The sequence below is a fragment of the Fulmarus glacialis genome, unplaced genomic scaffold (assembly GCF_000690835.1).
Source record: "Fulmarus glacialis isolate BGI_N327 unplaced genomic scaffold, ASM69083v1 scaffold12350, whole genome shotgun sequence".
Classification (NCBI taxonomy): domain Eukaryota; kingdom Metazoa; phylum Chordata; class Aves; order Procellariiformes; family Procellariidae; genus Fulmarus; species Fulmarus glacialis.
This window is the reverse complement of record NW_009185887.1, coordinates 29,871-45,408: the sequence shown is the minus strand read 5'-3', so window position 1 is coordinate 45,408 and position 15,538 is coordinate 29,871. Positions and strand designations below refer to the sequence as shown.

At 34.9% G+C, this 15,538-nt stretch overlaps 1 protein-coding gene across 1 annotated transcript in view; it reads left to right on the top strand.

Moving 5' to 3' along the window:
* The window catches only part of UBR2 (ubiquitin protein ligase E3 component n-recognin 2), a 52,651-nt gene extending 39,825 nt beyond the window's left edge, over positions 1–12,826 (top strand). The window contains exons 33-46 of the mRNA XM_009582884.1: positions 310–382; positions 1,203–1,351; positions 1,447–1,502; positions 1,916–2,012; positions 4,167–4,234; positions 4,736–4,871; positions 5,494–5,584; positions 6,131–6,261; positions 7,967–8,075; positions 8,330–8,386; positions 9,880–9,957; positions 10,383–10,553; positions 11,249–11,350; positions 12,126–12,826. Coding sequence (XP_009581179.1) covers positions 310–382; positions 1,203–1,351; positions 1,447–1,502; positions 1,916–2,012; positions 4,167–4,234; positions 4,736–4,871; positions 5,494–5,584; positions 6,131–6,261; positions 7,967–8,075; positions 8,330–8,386; positions 9,880–9,957; positions 10,383–10,553; positions 11,249–11,350; positions 12,126–12,267 — 1,460 coding nt within the window. The 3' untranslated portion in view covers positions 12,268–12,826. The remainder of the gene's footprint in view (positions 1–309; positions 383–1,202; positions 1,352–1,446; positions 1,503–1,915; positions 2,013–4,166; positions 4,235–4,735; positions 4,872–5,493; positions 5,585–6,130; positions 6,262–7,966; positions 8,076–8,329; positions 8,387–9,879; positions 9,958–10,382; positions 10,554–11,248; positions 11,351–12,125) is intronic.
* Positions 12,827–15,538: the final 2,712 nt, after the last annotated feature.

Sequence of the window (15,538 nt, the reverse complement as noted above, 5' to 3'; positions counted from 1 at the left end):
GATTTTTCCTAATGTCCAATCTAAACCTCCCTTGGCGCAACTTGAGGCCATTTCCTCTCGTCCTATCACTTGTTACTACTTGGGAGGAGAGACCAACACCCACCTTGTTACAACCTCCAGACTGACCAACCACAGTTCAGGAAAAAGACAAAGTATTATGATTCCATCACAGTGACATTGAGAGATGGTAGTAAAAGTGGAAAGAGTAGCTTGGAATTTGTTTCTGGTGATGTGCTCCTGCACCTTTTTATAGTGTAAAAATTACGTATAGGTGAATTATGAGTGTTTTATTACTTCTTGTTTGTGCAGGCAATTCTGGTAATTCAGAAAAAATGGATCAGCTGCAATTACCTGAAGGATTTAGACCAGATTTCAAACCGAAGTATGTATTTACATCTTAATGAATCATTAAAACTTCATCATGAAATGGTAATATGAAAATAGAATGTGACTTCTGTGCTATAAGGTCTCATAATTAAGGGAAAAATATGAATTTTGCCTTAATTAGAAAAATTGATCCTATTATTACGATGATATTGCAGTCCAACCCACAAGTAGTAAATATTGCAGTAGAATTTCAGAAGTGGATGTGATGCATGGATGTGCAGAGAAGATGCTGCTGTTGTATAAATTTCAACACCAGGATTAAGCTTTCTTTCCTTATTACTTGTAACTGGATGAAGGACTCATCATTATAGCTCAGCACTACAAGTAAAACATCAAGAAAGACTATGAAATGGAGAGTATATTGATATGTAATTTCAGCTACTATGGTATGTTGGTATTTGAGTCTACCCCTTCTTCACTTGGGGGGAAAGTAATGAAATTCATTACATGGTACAGACATTTATCTGCCAACTGCACACAAAAATGCAGGACACCTATCCCAGCTGATGACTGATTTTGCCATCAGTCACACACAGTTCTTTAAATTAAGTCTTAACTATGTTATCTTTGAAGACTGGATATTCTTAACACTAAAAAATGAGATTGGTTCCAATCAAATAATCAAAAAATAATTGGGAGTGTATCTGTCACAGAAAAGAGGTTACAGAATACCAGATCCAAAGAAAGATACTGGAGTTTTCACTTAAATTTTAAAAATCCAGGTATTCAGATGTGGGATGAATGCTCATCATTAAAAGTACTATGCTGCCAGTGGAGGAAAAAATGAATTAGTAATGTTGTTTTCTTTGTTTCAGGAATCCTTATTCTGAGAGCATAAAAGAGATGTTGACAACTTTTGGTACAGCAACATATAAAGTAGGCTTGAAGGTTCATCCAAATGAAGAAGATCCACGTGTTCCTATAATGTGCTGGGGAAGCTGTGCTTACACGATACAGACTATAGGTACTAATGTATTCATTTTGCTCTTTTATATGTGAATTTCAGAATTTAGTTAAATTCACAGCATTGAAATATTTTGGGGTTTTGTTTTTTTCCAGAACGAATTTTAGCTGATGAAGATAAACCATTATTTGGTCATTTACCTTGTCGACAGGTAAGGATCAAGTAGCAATTCCTCTCTGAATCAGTGGAAAAAGAGAGAATTGTGCTTCTTTAATGCAGACTATCTAAATTTTAAGTTACGGTTATTTGATAGTTTTATTTGTTGGATCCCACTGTTTAGTCAATCAGTATCTGATTATTAATCTATGTAAAAATCAAATCTAGCTTTTTTTTTTCTATAAATGCATAGTTTAGTAAGGCCAGGGTTTCTCATGGTACCAGTCAAGAATACTGAAGGGATCTTGTATGTTTGCATAAACATAAATATCTTTGTCATATACTTAGACACTCAAACTGCTCCTATAAACTGCAGCTGAGGGGCCTGAAAAGAATGCTGTAAGTCAAACGACCTTTTCATATTGAGGTGTTAATTGTGGTAATGTCTCTTTTTCTTTGTTTTTAAAGGATGACTGCCTTACATCATTAACAAGATTTGCAGCAGCTCACTGGACAGTTTCATCTCTTTCGGCAGTACAGGGTCACTTTTGTACTCTATTAGCATGTAAGTTTACCACCTTATTCTGTTTTTTACAAAGATAGAGACATAGAAAGATGCTTGCAGAATGATTGTTAGTCTTTATTACAAGAAGATTGTTTTATGCAGTGGTTTTAAGTAATAGACCAAGAGCTGGTATTTTCACATGTGTACCTATACATATTTCATCATACTGTGGAAAAAAAAAGACATTTCTTTTGCTCTGCAGTTCCAAGATACATTTCAAGAGAAGCATGGATATTTTGCTGTGAAGGAGTTCTGTTGATTCTTCCCAGCATTTATATTGCTGCTTTTAGAAGGGTACGTAGAGCAAAAGAGAAGGAAGCGTGCTCCTTCACAAAAGAAAAGTGATATGCTGGAACTTTAAAGAGGAGGAAATTAAGATTAATATAGTATTGAAAGGAAATAGGATATTTGCAGAGGTCTGTAATATATCTGCAAACTTCTCTGCCTTTGAAAAGTAGGATCTGTGATAAGACAGGACTTATTATGTAATGTCATATATTGGTTGAGAATTTTAATGAGAACAGCCAAAATGTTCCATGCTTGAAGCATTTGTAGATACAGGTGAAAAGTCTGAAGTTCAGCCTACTGCAATAATTACACAAGAGGACTATTCTGAAGGGGTATTGTAAAATGGGATAATTTTAATGTTTACAGTCAGTAGAGCAGGGAAACTTCTAAAATGCATTCATATACTGAAATTACTAGTATACGTACCACGTACTCGAGCAAACATTTGGCTGCTTTATAGGGAAGAACTTAGTTGCCATTAGTTTGTAGCAGTAATGACTGAGCCATTTTCTATGTGAAGCAGAAGAGAAAATGTTGCTAGATATTTGACTGGAACTTTGTAGCGTACGATGTTCTGCAGGGTTTGGGTTTTCTTGAAACTGAATCAATGTTTCTTCAAAGCTCTTCTTCCTCCAGCTGACAGAAGCAACTGTACTGCTTTTTATGAAGTAAAAGTGTTTGTTATTTTATTTTATTTTTCAAGGCTAGGAATAAGGAAGATTATTAGCCTTTGTTCTGTCAGTATTCTATGAACTATTTATACATAAAGATAACTTACCGAATAAAAGTTTGGGTTTGGAAGTCCCTTGCTCTGGTCACATTTTTGATAGAAGCATTTTTAAGACTTTTGGGTTGAGTTCTGTGGCTATATGCTTACAAAAGTAAAAGCATTTGAAATCTGAGTGGTAGTGAAATGTTTGCTAATAGAAATAGCTTCAAAATGTCACAGATCTTCAGCTGTTAATTTTCTGGCCAGCAAGGCAGCAGTCTTCAACTGAAGTATTTTTAAGTTATTATGATGAGACTACTTTTTACTGTAGTAGCGTTTTTAAACTTGGCAGCTTAATACTTATAGCTACGTTGTAAAACTATTCTGATAGCTGCAGTTTAAACTCTTCTATTGTAAATCTGATTTTACTGCTTGGAGTAAAGAAATCTGCAACTGTTCCTTGATTGTTGTTTTAAATACATTTTCAAGAGACTTTTTTTGTGTTTGCTTTCAGATGAAGTTTATTCTATTACTTGGGATTTAATAAGTGTATGAATTTCTGTTGTCAGCTGGAGTGCTTTGGTTAAAACTTTGTGGTTACTGTGAATGTGAATACTACAGAGATGGAGAGACCAATATCTAGCTCGTTCTTAATTAGAGATAAAATAATGAATTTAAGACACTCTTTAGCAATGCATTTTTGAGCCCGTAAGGCAAATGAGTTACATGAGGCAAATTTAGGGAACGTTGTAAAGTTAAGCGAATTGCAAAAGTTTTCTTTGAACAGCTGTCCAACAGACAGCAATTAGTGTTTCTGTTTAGTCACTCGTGTGTGAGCTTATTTCTCCCACTGGAAACCTAAGCAATAGAAGGAGGTCACTATGGGAGTAGTGAATGGCAGCACTTACTTTGTTATAGTTACTTTGGGTTTGTTTCATTTCAATACAGTATAGTCAAGTAGGCAAGAGTCTTTTCCAGTAATGTTGAACAACTCTTGAATTCACACCTTTCTGGCCAAAACAGGTACATTTGTATTTGAAGTACTCTAAGCATATAAACCAAGGAGGTGGCTCTCATTTTGTAACTAAAGTACACTAAAATATTTTCATGTATAAATGTTCAATTAATAAACTTATTTTTCTCTCTAAAATACTCAGCACTGGTGCCTAATGAAAAAAATGGAAATCTTCCTTGCATACTTGATATTGACATGTTTCATTTATTGGTAAGTATTCCATAATACATATTAATAATGTTTTGATTCAGTAGACACTATATCAAAACTTCATTGGAAACTTTCTGTTTACTCTGGGTTAGGAACCTTTCAAAATGTTCAGGTTTTTAGTATTTTTTCACTACTTAATATAATTTAAAGACTTTTTTCATTGCAAGTATTCTTATCTATAGATGAAAAAAGGGGTAAAATGAGGAGGAATGTATACTCTTTGGATGTTAAAAACAAAACAAAAAACCAAAAACTAACACCCCCAACAAACCACAAACAAAACATAGGAAAAAAAAAAAAAAAATCCCGAACAAACAAAGGGACCCCAAAAAAACCCTGATAGTTAATCCTTGCTACCTTAAATAATGGCTGGCTAATTAGCTTCAAAATTAGCCTTATGAGGTATGCTGCGTTCAAAAGGCATAGTTGCAGCATGAGCAGAGAAAATGAGAAGATTTGAAAAGAAAAGGAATATGCCAGCTTTCTTGTTTTCTTTTACAGGTAAGCTTGGTGCTGTCTTTCCCTGCTATACATTGTCAGGATTTTTCAGGGGTTAGTCTTGGCACTGGAGATCTTCACCTGTTTCATCTTGTCACTATGGCACACATAATACAAATTTTACTTACCTCATCAACAGGTAATGCCACTTTCTTTCAACTTCTATTGAAATGATTCCTCAAATCTGTACTTGGAAAACACTAAGGTGCTATTGGTAAATGTATGCAACTTACAGTTGCAAAATAAAATTGCTGGTGCTCACTCTTTCAGCCCATAGAAAGTATTGATAAATTGTACTCATGAAAGTTCAGTCTTTTGTCTTTGTTGCTTAACACTGGAGGTTTTTTGGAGCATAGCTAGTTGTGAATCTTAGCTTTCCAGCTAATGTAGCAGTGCCTGGAAGTGTTTATTGCAGAGACTTGGCTTAGGCATTGCATGATGAGTAAGTTGCAGTTAGCGAAGTAAGGAATCAATGTATCTTCTGTCAAAAGGAACTGGATAAGGTGTGTAGTATGCCAAGCAAATATATTAAGAAACCCAACCAATCGAACAGGTAAATCAACACCTCACTGGAGCTGACAATAGCATAAACTTAAAACATAAGATGTACAGCAGAAAACTTTTTCCCGGTACATCATATTGTAGTACAGTGGAATGTTTCACTTAGTTTTGGCCTTTTTCTCAAAACTTGAAAAATTACATTCTTGCTGTGTAAACATGTATATATGAAGTAACTTGCTTTTTGTTTCTTTCTTCTTCAGAAGAGAATGGCATGGATCAAGAAAACACTAACAGTGAAGAGGAAGTAGCTGTGCTTACACTGTATAAATTTCTTTGCCAGTGTACAGGAAGGTAAAAGGGCAATCTTTTGATAAAATTTATAATATTTTCTCCCTCCTGGACTCAACATTAACTGCTGACTGAATTCTATGTGCTAACGCTGTCAAAGATGAGGCTTTTAACTTGGGAACTCTTGCATCTTGTTTCTTATCCATTACTTCCAGATAAAATTTTCAAGTAACTATTCCTATAAATTCCTCTGTTTATGCTCGTGAAGATACCTGCTCATGAAGATTATGCTCTGGAACAATTTTTTTTAGTCAGTTTGCAGATGTGTAGAATCTGGAATTGGCAGTGTCTGAGTACAGAAAACTTGTTAGGATCTGAAATGTCTATGCAAAATTTTCCTTCATTTACTGTCCCAGTTGCTTACATTTTTATGAATCTCTATTTCTTTGCTTTTCATGGAATTAGCTTTGAAATAAACACTTTGCATAATGCTTGTTTCAACTGAAGTCAGTAATTTAATATGAAGTACAACTGAAGACTTACTAAATATAGCTCTCAGACTGAAATGATTAAATAAAAGCAAACTTTTTTTTATTGTGTTCTCTTAAGTGCCTTGAAAGAAATTTCGTCAGGCTGGCACCTGTGGAGGAATCTAAAAGCTGGAATCATGCCTTTCCTGAGATGCTCTGCTTTGTTTTTCCATTACTTAAATGGAGTCCCAGCACCCTCAGAAATTCAAGGTACTGTCTGCTTTGTATTAAATCAGCTTTTCAAAAGATACAAACATTTGAGGACAAAATAAATTACATTTAAACTCTCTTTTCTGAAGAAGCTGCTTGAATGAATGTGGCTTTGTTACCAGTGCAGAATCATATCTGCATAATGAAAAAGACAAAAAAAAGGTTTCCTTTTTAAAAATGTATTTTTTAATATCGAGGCCAATGCTGTTCTAGATTACCTAAAACAGAAACTGATGCTCTTCTGTTAAAAAGTGAAATATTGATTATTTAAAATCTATTGATTACTGTTTTCAAATGAGACCTGCTTTTCCTTGCATTGATTTCATTCAAATCAGCATCTGCTAATAATTAAAATCTCCAAATACACTGATGTTACGTTACATCCCAAGTAATCAATGTTATTAACATACTTTACTGTCCTCCGCCTGTGCTGAATGTAAATCTGAAGATATTACTTATAATAATGATGAGTAGGTTCACACTGCTTCAGGATTCCCATGTTTAAAACAAAGTATGATATGTGGTGCTGAGCTGACATGAGAACAGCTACAGAACTTGTAGAATGTCTCCTTGATACATAGCTTCTTGACAAATTGCGTTTAAATTTTAGATTATTTTCATTTTACAATAGCAGTGCTATTGTAAAGCATTTGGGCCAAAAAAAAACCCCACCACCTCTATTTCTGAACTTTGATTTTCTGCAACAAGTTTTCTCAAATTCGTAGTCTGGACCAGTAGTGACCGCTTGAGTTCTTTGTTACAGATGCTCTAAAGATGAGGTACAAAGTGCAGCTGTACTTCCAGACAGTAGGTCCGTAGGCCTTTAGAGAGTTGGTTGTAGGAGAGGGGAAGAGGAAGGCTTTGCTTCACTTCGTTACAATCTTCAAGTCCCAGCTGCTTGGATGATCCTGCAGGTCCCTGCGACCGAGGGATGTCCTCACGGTGGCTGTAGCACTGGGTTTTTACCCACTCCCCTGCCCCAGGACCCACTGATCCCACAGCTGGCCTATATTGCTCTTCTCTAGTATTTTACTGGGGGTTGTGAAATGGGAATCACTTGGCCATGAGAGGGAAGTGAGCACAGCTTTCATTTTAATTTTCTTCACTCCTTTGTTCAGGAGCAAAAGCCATGCCATGGAAGAAATACTGGTACTCTTTGTCCTGAAAGTTGGGAGGGCAGAGGCCCAGGGGCTCAAACCAATAGACTAGTATCATGAATACGGCAATGTAGCAGTTGTGTCCTACATAATATTTTTGAAGAGTTTGGCATTGCAGACATTTGGAATTTCTGTATTTCTGAAGCTGTGGTATACTTCACTGGTATACTGTCACTGATCACCTGCCTCAGTTTGTGTCACGAACTACAGGGAGCACAAAGTAGCCATTTAATGGATGACATTAAAATGAAGACATACTAAGTTGTAAAGACCATTGAGTGCTCTGTTGTGGTTCTTACATGACCAGGCTTGAAACATGCTTAGAGGGGAAGTTTGAGGAAAAGTTGCTTCTCAGTACTGGCAGTTTTCCAACATAGCTGTCTGGTGCCTTTACTAGCACTTTCATACTTCATACCACATTTTGGGTGTGGGGGAATACAGTTTAAAAAAAAAAAAAAAAGCTGTCCCATTTAGGGCTGTATTTCATTTATTGTAGTTAATGTCATTTAAAAAAATGCAACTATGAGAATTACACTTTTTTTTTACAGTAAATGGAACAAACCAGTTTGAACACTTATGTAGCTATCTTTCCTTGCCAAACAACCTCACTTGCCTTTTTCAAGAAAATAGTGAGATTCTGAACACATTAATAGAAAGGTAAGTTGTGTTTTTATGCTTAGTTTAAATATAATAAGGAATTCTGCACAAGATAGTAATATAAGTATTCTTCCAGGAGTGCATATATGGAAATGAATAGTAGACTTTGAAAAGCATTTGTGAAAAAAGCGTTTTGAAAGAAACAATTTTGGTTGTAGAGATTATTGAATAGATGTACTTTGGAATTTTTACTTGCTTGTTTTTGGAAAGTATCATCCTTCGAAGTTAAAAGCCAATTTTTTGCTTTCTTGTAGTTGGTGTAGTAACAATGAAGTAAAAAGATATCTTGAAGGCAAGAGACGTGCTATCAGGTAAACAGAGAGAAATTTTAAGCAGAGACGAGGAGAAACTTTAATGTTGCAGTTTTCCCTGAATATCTTTTCTAAAGGGTGTTTATAATAACATAGTATCAGTTCTGCTTTATTGAATGACAAAGATATTAGGGGATAAGCAGAGATTTTTTGAATTTTGTAAGAAAAGTGTAATATTGCTTAAATAGTAGATTTTAAAGGCGAAGTTAAATATTAGTTTTATTTAGACCGATCTGCAGTAATCAGAGGCCATAACATTTCTTCTCGTGTTTCCTTCTGATTTGTACCTTCTGATTCAAAAGGTATGCTGTTGCTAAAAGACATAGAATCTTTGTTTAAAAATGCGAGACATTTGAAGAGCTTTTTAAAGAATCCGAATTCTTCAGTGAAATCAACACTGAGTCAGTTGCTAAAAATAAAATTTGCTTTTCTTACGTTTCTACTTGCTAAGCAATTACTTTGAATTCAGAACACATTTAATGCTTAGCAGGTTTGGGGTTTGGGGTGTTTTTCTTTATGAAGGCTGGGTAAAAATAGTGGTTATCAATTATCCAAATAATCATAAATTCGTATGAAGTTCACAGTGCTGTCATTAAAAATATATCACTGCATTTTAATCTCCTGTGCTAAATACATAAAGTCAGTCTTTCAATGTTGTACACACAATAAGGCTAAGTGACAAAAATAAAAATTGAACATCTGTTAAATACCAGGCTATTAACAGAGTATCTTATACAGTGAGAATACTATTTCCTGTTATGTGTGATTGTTGAGATTTTTTTCCCATGTGTTCCTTTTGCTGATTCTTAACTGCTCTTCCCAAGATCATGTCTAACTTGACAGTAATTTTTTTTTTTCCTCTCAGCATGTTCTTGTACATTGCTTCTGTTAAAAACCTCTATTTACATTTCACAGTCTTAATTTGTATTATTCCTAGAGTTGAAGACTATTAAAATGTAGTGTATAGCATCTGCAAAAAAATTAACTTTTAACTGTTATTTCTAAAGATATAAAGATATTTGGTATTAAATAGGTCCTTTTCCTTGCATGAATATTTCATTCTCTTCGGGATACAAGTTTTCTGAACTTGAGTGTCAGACTATTTTCCATTCAATATTAGTGATAAAAGGAAAACACAAAGCAAACTGATAAGGGAGCAGAACAAATACTCAATTAAACCTGTAGTGACCTCATCATGAGGCTTTGCTAAAAGCATACATATGACATATTTTTCTGACTTTCTGTCTATGCGTTTTCTCAAATTCATAAAAAGTGTAACTAAGAAAACTGCAGCTGGGCTAGTTGAGAGATATTGGGGGTTCCTTTTTTATGTGCTGCCATTTTACGCTATGAATGGTAGAGAAGAGGAAAACTTTAAAAATTTAATTATTCACAGATGCTGTTTAGATGAGTCAGGAAAACGTGAATGAGTTTGAAATCACTGTGTATTATTCATTGAAATGTGAGTGGTTAACTTGATTGCTTTCTTCTAGCTATGCAAGAGAATCCAACAAATTAATAGACCTTCCAGATGACTACAGCTGCCTCATTAACCAAGCATCCAATTTCTCGTAAGTTGTATGCAATGATAGTGAAGACCCCTAAATTCTTCTGCTCCTTTTGATGAACTTGGAAACCTCTAACCTGAAAGCCTCAGAAAGATGTTTGTAGAATCATAAAGTTAATGGCACATATTGATTGTCATCTCTTCCAGCAAAACTGCCGTGTATTTCAGTGAAATAGGAATTGCAGAAATAGGGGTCTGTAGAACTGTTAACTGTATAACTGTCTCAGAAAGATGTTTGTAGAATCATAAAGTTAATGGCACATATTGATTGTCATCTCTTCCAGCAAAACCGCCATGTATTTCAGTGAAATAGGAATTGCAGGGGTCTGTAGAACTGTTAACTATATAACTGTTCAAAAGTACTTTGAATCTTTTTACCATCTAGAGTTAATACATGCAATGGATTTTTTTTTTTTTGCTTAACAAAAGGTGTCCAAAATCAGGTGGTGATAAAAGCAGAGCCCCAACATTGTGCCTTGTGTGTGGGACCATGCTATGTTCTCAGAGTTACTGTTGTCAAACTGAATTAGAGGGAGAAGATGTTGGAGCCTGTACTGCACATACATACACTTGTGGTTCTGGAGTGGGCATATTCCTTAGGTAAGGAACTGAACACCTCTACTTACATTGCTAGGTTAGATGGTGTGTGTGGACGTGAAATGAATTGTTCTATAAATGTGATTGTAGGGGTGGTTTGTAAAGGCAGTAGTTTGTTAATAACAGTGTTGCCTAAAAACTAGAGTGTATTCATCTTCTTTATACTTTGGTATGAGGTTCAGAGGTTGTTTCCATGAAGATTAAGGCATCATACAAAATTCGAATTTCATTTTAAAGTGAGTTTGTTTTCTCTGTGTGTTTATTTCCACTCAAGTATTACAAAACAATCAAGGTGAATACCTTGATTTTGTTGTTGTTGCTGCTGCTGCTGTTGAAAACATGAAAATTTGTTTGTTGTCTTCCTGCAAGGAAAGGTTAGATAATGTCTATTTTCATTTTGGCAAAGATTAGTGAGAAGTGAAATTGTTTTATTTTCTTGTTGTGGTTGTGTTGAGTATTTTACACAGACTGCAAATAATATGACATGAAACTACATTGTTTTTAACTGCCACCGAGAAGTTACAACAGGAAGAGAATAAGATCTTAGTTTTGAAAAACAAAAGTACCTTTAAAAATCTGTACATGCAGATTATACGGAATTAAAGTAGGTGAGAATTGGAAAAGCAGTGTCTATGAAAATATGAGAAACTATTCACCTAAAAATCAATACCTAATATTTTCTCTGTGTTTCGCTCTAGAGTACGAGAATGTCAGGTGCTATTTTTAGCTGGAAAAACAAAGGGCTGCTTTTATCCTCCTCCTTATCTCGATGACTACGGAGAGACAGACCAGGGACTCAGGTGAATATTTTTAAAAATGTATCTTTTAAAGACAGGAATTCTAAAACTGTCTGGTTTGTAAAATACACTTTCTATGTTACCTTTTTATTTTAATTATATAGGTAATATTATATTTTTACATTGCTGTTGCATCTAATGTCTTCAAACATTTTAATGCTAATATGTGGTTTTAGGTTAAAAATATTTAATGGAAGATCTTTCCCAGGTTATAAACAGTTGTCTTGAGGTGTAAAAACTTACATCTCTTTAGCATTGTGAAGTTGCCTAGAAACTGAGGCTGAAAATTTTATTTGTAAATAGTGCATTTATTTGTGTAATCTGTGTTAATTTAATACCAAGTGAAAATACTATGAGATGATTTTATTTGATGTGGTAGTTCTTTGTCTTAACTCATATCTCTGCTTCTTATAAGAATAGTTTGGGAACTCAGTATTGTTAATGCTTGTTACTTCTGAAACTGGTCAAAGTCATAGAATGAGAGCTGGTTCAGCATGGAAAGACTGCTGAAAACCTCGGACTTCAGTGGACTGTACATGAGATTCCCAAAGGCTGGAGGGATCTGTTGAGCAGTAAGGGTGGGGGACCAGACAAGGTAGCACTCCAGTTTACTAATCAAAATATCTGTTGATTTGTTCTGACAAGAGAATAATGTTAAAGGTTTATCTAAGTATTTTAATATTTTAAAGGGTTTTCTAATATTTAATATGTCGCACCTGAGTGTTTCTGCTTAGTTGCAGTGTTTTATCATTCCTGATACGTATTATCTCCTTTTCAGACGTGGGAATCCTTTACATCTGTGCAAAGAACGATTTAAAAAGATTCAAAAACTCTGGCAGCAGCACAGTATCACAGAGGAAATTGGACATGCACAAGAAGCAAATCAAACACTAGTTGGCATTGATTGGCAGCATTTATAATGGTTATCTACTGAAGGCTGGAACTTTATTAAGTTTTTTGTAACTCAGTAAGCTTTTCAAAGGAGGGATTAGGAAAAAAAGTCGGGGGGGCGGGGGGGGACGACCAAACCCAGTCCTGTTATTTAATCTTTGTTTTACAATGTATTTCATAAAGATACTAGTTAGCATTAATCAAGTAAACTTCTTTCTATGTAAGCAAGTTTTATTAGTCATATAATTTGCACTGTGCTTCCTTCACAGAAATGTCTTGGGTTATAAACCTGGGCAAATGAACTTGAGTTTCTGATAAAAAAATGAATGACTCTTTTTGGAAGTCTGACTATGATTTTTCTTATAAACTGCAAGAGAAAAAGACTGCTGAAACAGAAACTAGATAGAGCACAATTATAGATTGTGTTTTGCCCCTTGCTAGTTATCTGAGCCGTTTTATTTATTATTCTGCATTTTAATACTTAAGCTGTGTGTACATGCAATGGAATGAAGTAAGGAAGCAAATAATGTAGCAAATGGATGTTTCTGTCTGCATCAGTGGATAATTCACTCTTTCACTTGGTGTATCTAACACAATTTTGTCATTTGTACTCCTGCAGCTTTCTTGCTTCCAGTTGTTTTTTAACTAAAAAAACCTAACACTAGCTTTATAAGTAAAATAATTTAATTTAAAGCTTTTTCCAGAGCACTGCACTCCTTAGAATTATGTAGTTTGTAATTTGAATTTAGCTGGGAAACCCTTTCACTTTTTTTAATTATGTGATTGGTTATTGGTATTCAAGGGTTGACATTGTGCTTTAGAAGATATTTTAAGATAACGACAATACATAAAATTTCATGAAAGCTAATTTTATGTTAATTTGCAGAAGCACAGGGGATATTTTCTTCATTTTTGTTAACAGTCAACTTTTAAGGTGCAAATCCTATCTCCTTTTTGTTGTAGACACTCTGAATGGTTTCCTCTGGCTTTGAAGGGCCACAATCACACTGCCCACATTTTTGCATCGATTCTTTTTTTTTTCCCTATTGTCCATCAAGTATATTTACTTTTTGGCTTGATTTAAAGCTCTGTAAAGATGTTTGCATATAGTATATTTTATAAATATATTCTATAACTGCGCAGATTTGCACTTGATATGAGGGTGCCTGAAGGCAGTGAGTTTTCTAGCTGTATGTAATTAGACCGCCACGGTGTCTCTTAAAAAGTGACATTATGCTTATTGATTTAAAATAAAATCCATTACCTTTATCTCTCCTATCTTCTGACAAATTAGTAAAACCTTAATTTACATAGTTCCGTTTCCTTAATAACCTGTGGTTCTTTTAGTTAAGTCTTACTTTCTGACTACATCTTCAGCCCAGATAAGCAATTCCTTTACTGTCTGCCTCGTCTTCAGTTACACTTGGTCTGACTGAATTGTTTCTATTTTTACAGATTTAATGCTTCAGATAAATTTTGTATATTCATGGTGTACAGGACAATTTTTCAAACATTCAGTAACAGTATTGAGTGAGGATGCGAAATACGGAATAAAGAAACTTGGCCAATGTTGATTTCCTTTTCTTAAAAACAGTGCAGACTACTCTTGTCTCTACTACCTGTTGTAGTTCTAATCATTTACATATTGCTGTCACTTTTTACAAAGAGACGTGAAGAAGTTGCAGGAAAAAATTACATTAATGCTTCATCTCTGCCTTCCCCTGGTTAAGCTGGTTGATATACCAACAATTTTCTGTGCATGGTACTGAAAAATCACACTTTTTTGGTACATTACTGTTCCTTTGCAGAGAGTCTTGCTTCTTAAGCTGTGTGCCACAGCTTCAAATAATGTGTAACTGCACTGAAAAACTCTCTTCTCCTGTAAGCATAATATTAAAAAGATAATTGAAGATACTGACAGATTTCTCTGTACAAAGCAAAATATTGACAGCAAGAAGGATTTTTTCTCTGGGATCAGAGTTGGAGACTGCAAGGTTGAATAGGTTGGTAAAATTATGACCACAAATAATTGCAAAGTACACAGTTTATCATTTTTTGCAAGTTTAGTCATTCTTTAGTCAAGACTTCTATTTTCTGATTTGGTTTGCATGTATTTATATTAATGTAGAAATATTTATATATAAAACACTGTTTCAGTATCAGGGAAATAATATCTGTAATAAATGGGCTATAACTTTAATATTTGCCAATTACGTGTACATTCTACAATTATGTGTTTGGGGGGAGAAAAAAACAACAAAAAAACCCACAAAATCCCCAAGCCAGAAACCATCACAACAGAAAACGAAACAAAGCTGAATGCATCAAGTAAATGCTTTAAATAAGTACTTCTTAAATGTTGTTTTTAGAATTTTGCTGAGCTTGTTCCTTTAAGTGTGTCACCTTGTTAATCACAAGCTAACAGAAATACCTGGATACGCAACATCTGCAATTCCCCGGCTAAAAATGTAAGATGATTATATTATTAGTGTCATTTGCTTCAGTCAGCTAAACCTTTCTTGACCTCCACCAAAAAGTCTAATCGTCTTTTTAAAGGATTGTAAATTATATTTTATAAAGGGATGAGGTTCACATCAGTAATGTTCATACTTTAAGGTAACACTTTGTACTCTCCCCAATCTGCCACAGGAGGCTCTCTTTCTTACTCTACAAGTGTGGCCACACAGACCTTCTGTTATTTTGCTTTGTGGTTTTGATGTGAAGCCTTACCAGTTCTCAGGCTCCAGCCCTGACATCTCATTTAAGTGCATTTTGTTTTGTGCTAAATGACTTGGTGTTTTGTTTAGAAGCTACATCATTTTCTCTATGACCTGAATGTGTAGAGGAGAAGCTGGGTGGTCGACTTACTGTGAAAGTACCGTCAGCACAAAATCCCAGCTATTTTACTTTCTGGAAGATTAAATTGCATGAGGGGAATTGCATCTCAAATCTCTTCACAGTAGAGTCCTGTTACAATCCAGCTGAGTATGCAGTCTGCCTCCCTTCTGCCCAGGACTCCCCTTCTCTGCTCCTTTCTAGGAATTGCCTTTGGCAAGAAGTAGTGGCTCTGTATTTCCATTCCACTATTGAGAGTATTGATTATTGAGTTAAATATGACAGTATTAAACAGTTTTGGCTTGAATATGAGCCCCTGGGGAATGCCACTCCTAACTGATTGGTGTCCAACTGTTCATTGCTGCCCTCTGAGCCTGAAGATCCAGCCAGGTTTGTCCACCTTGCAGTCTAGTCTACATCTCCCATGATTGGTTATGAGGATGTTGTCTGAAATCATATTGAAAG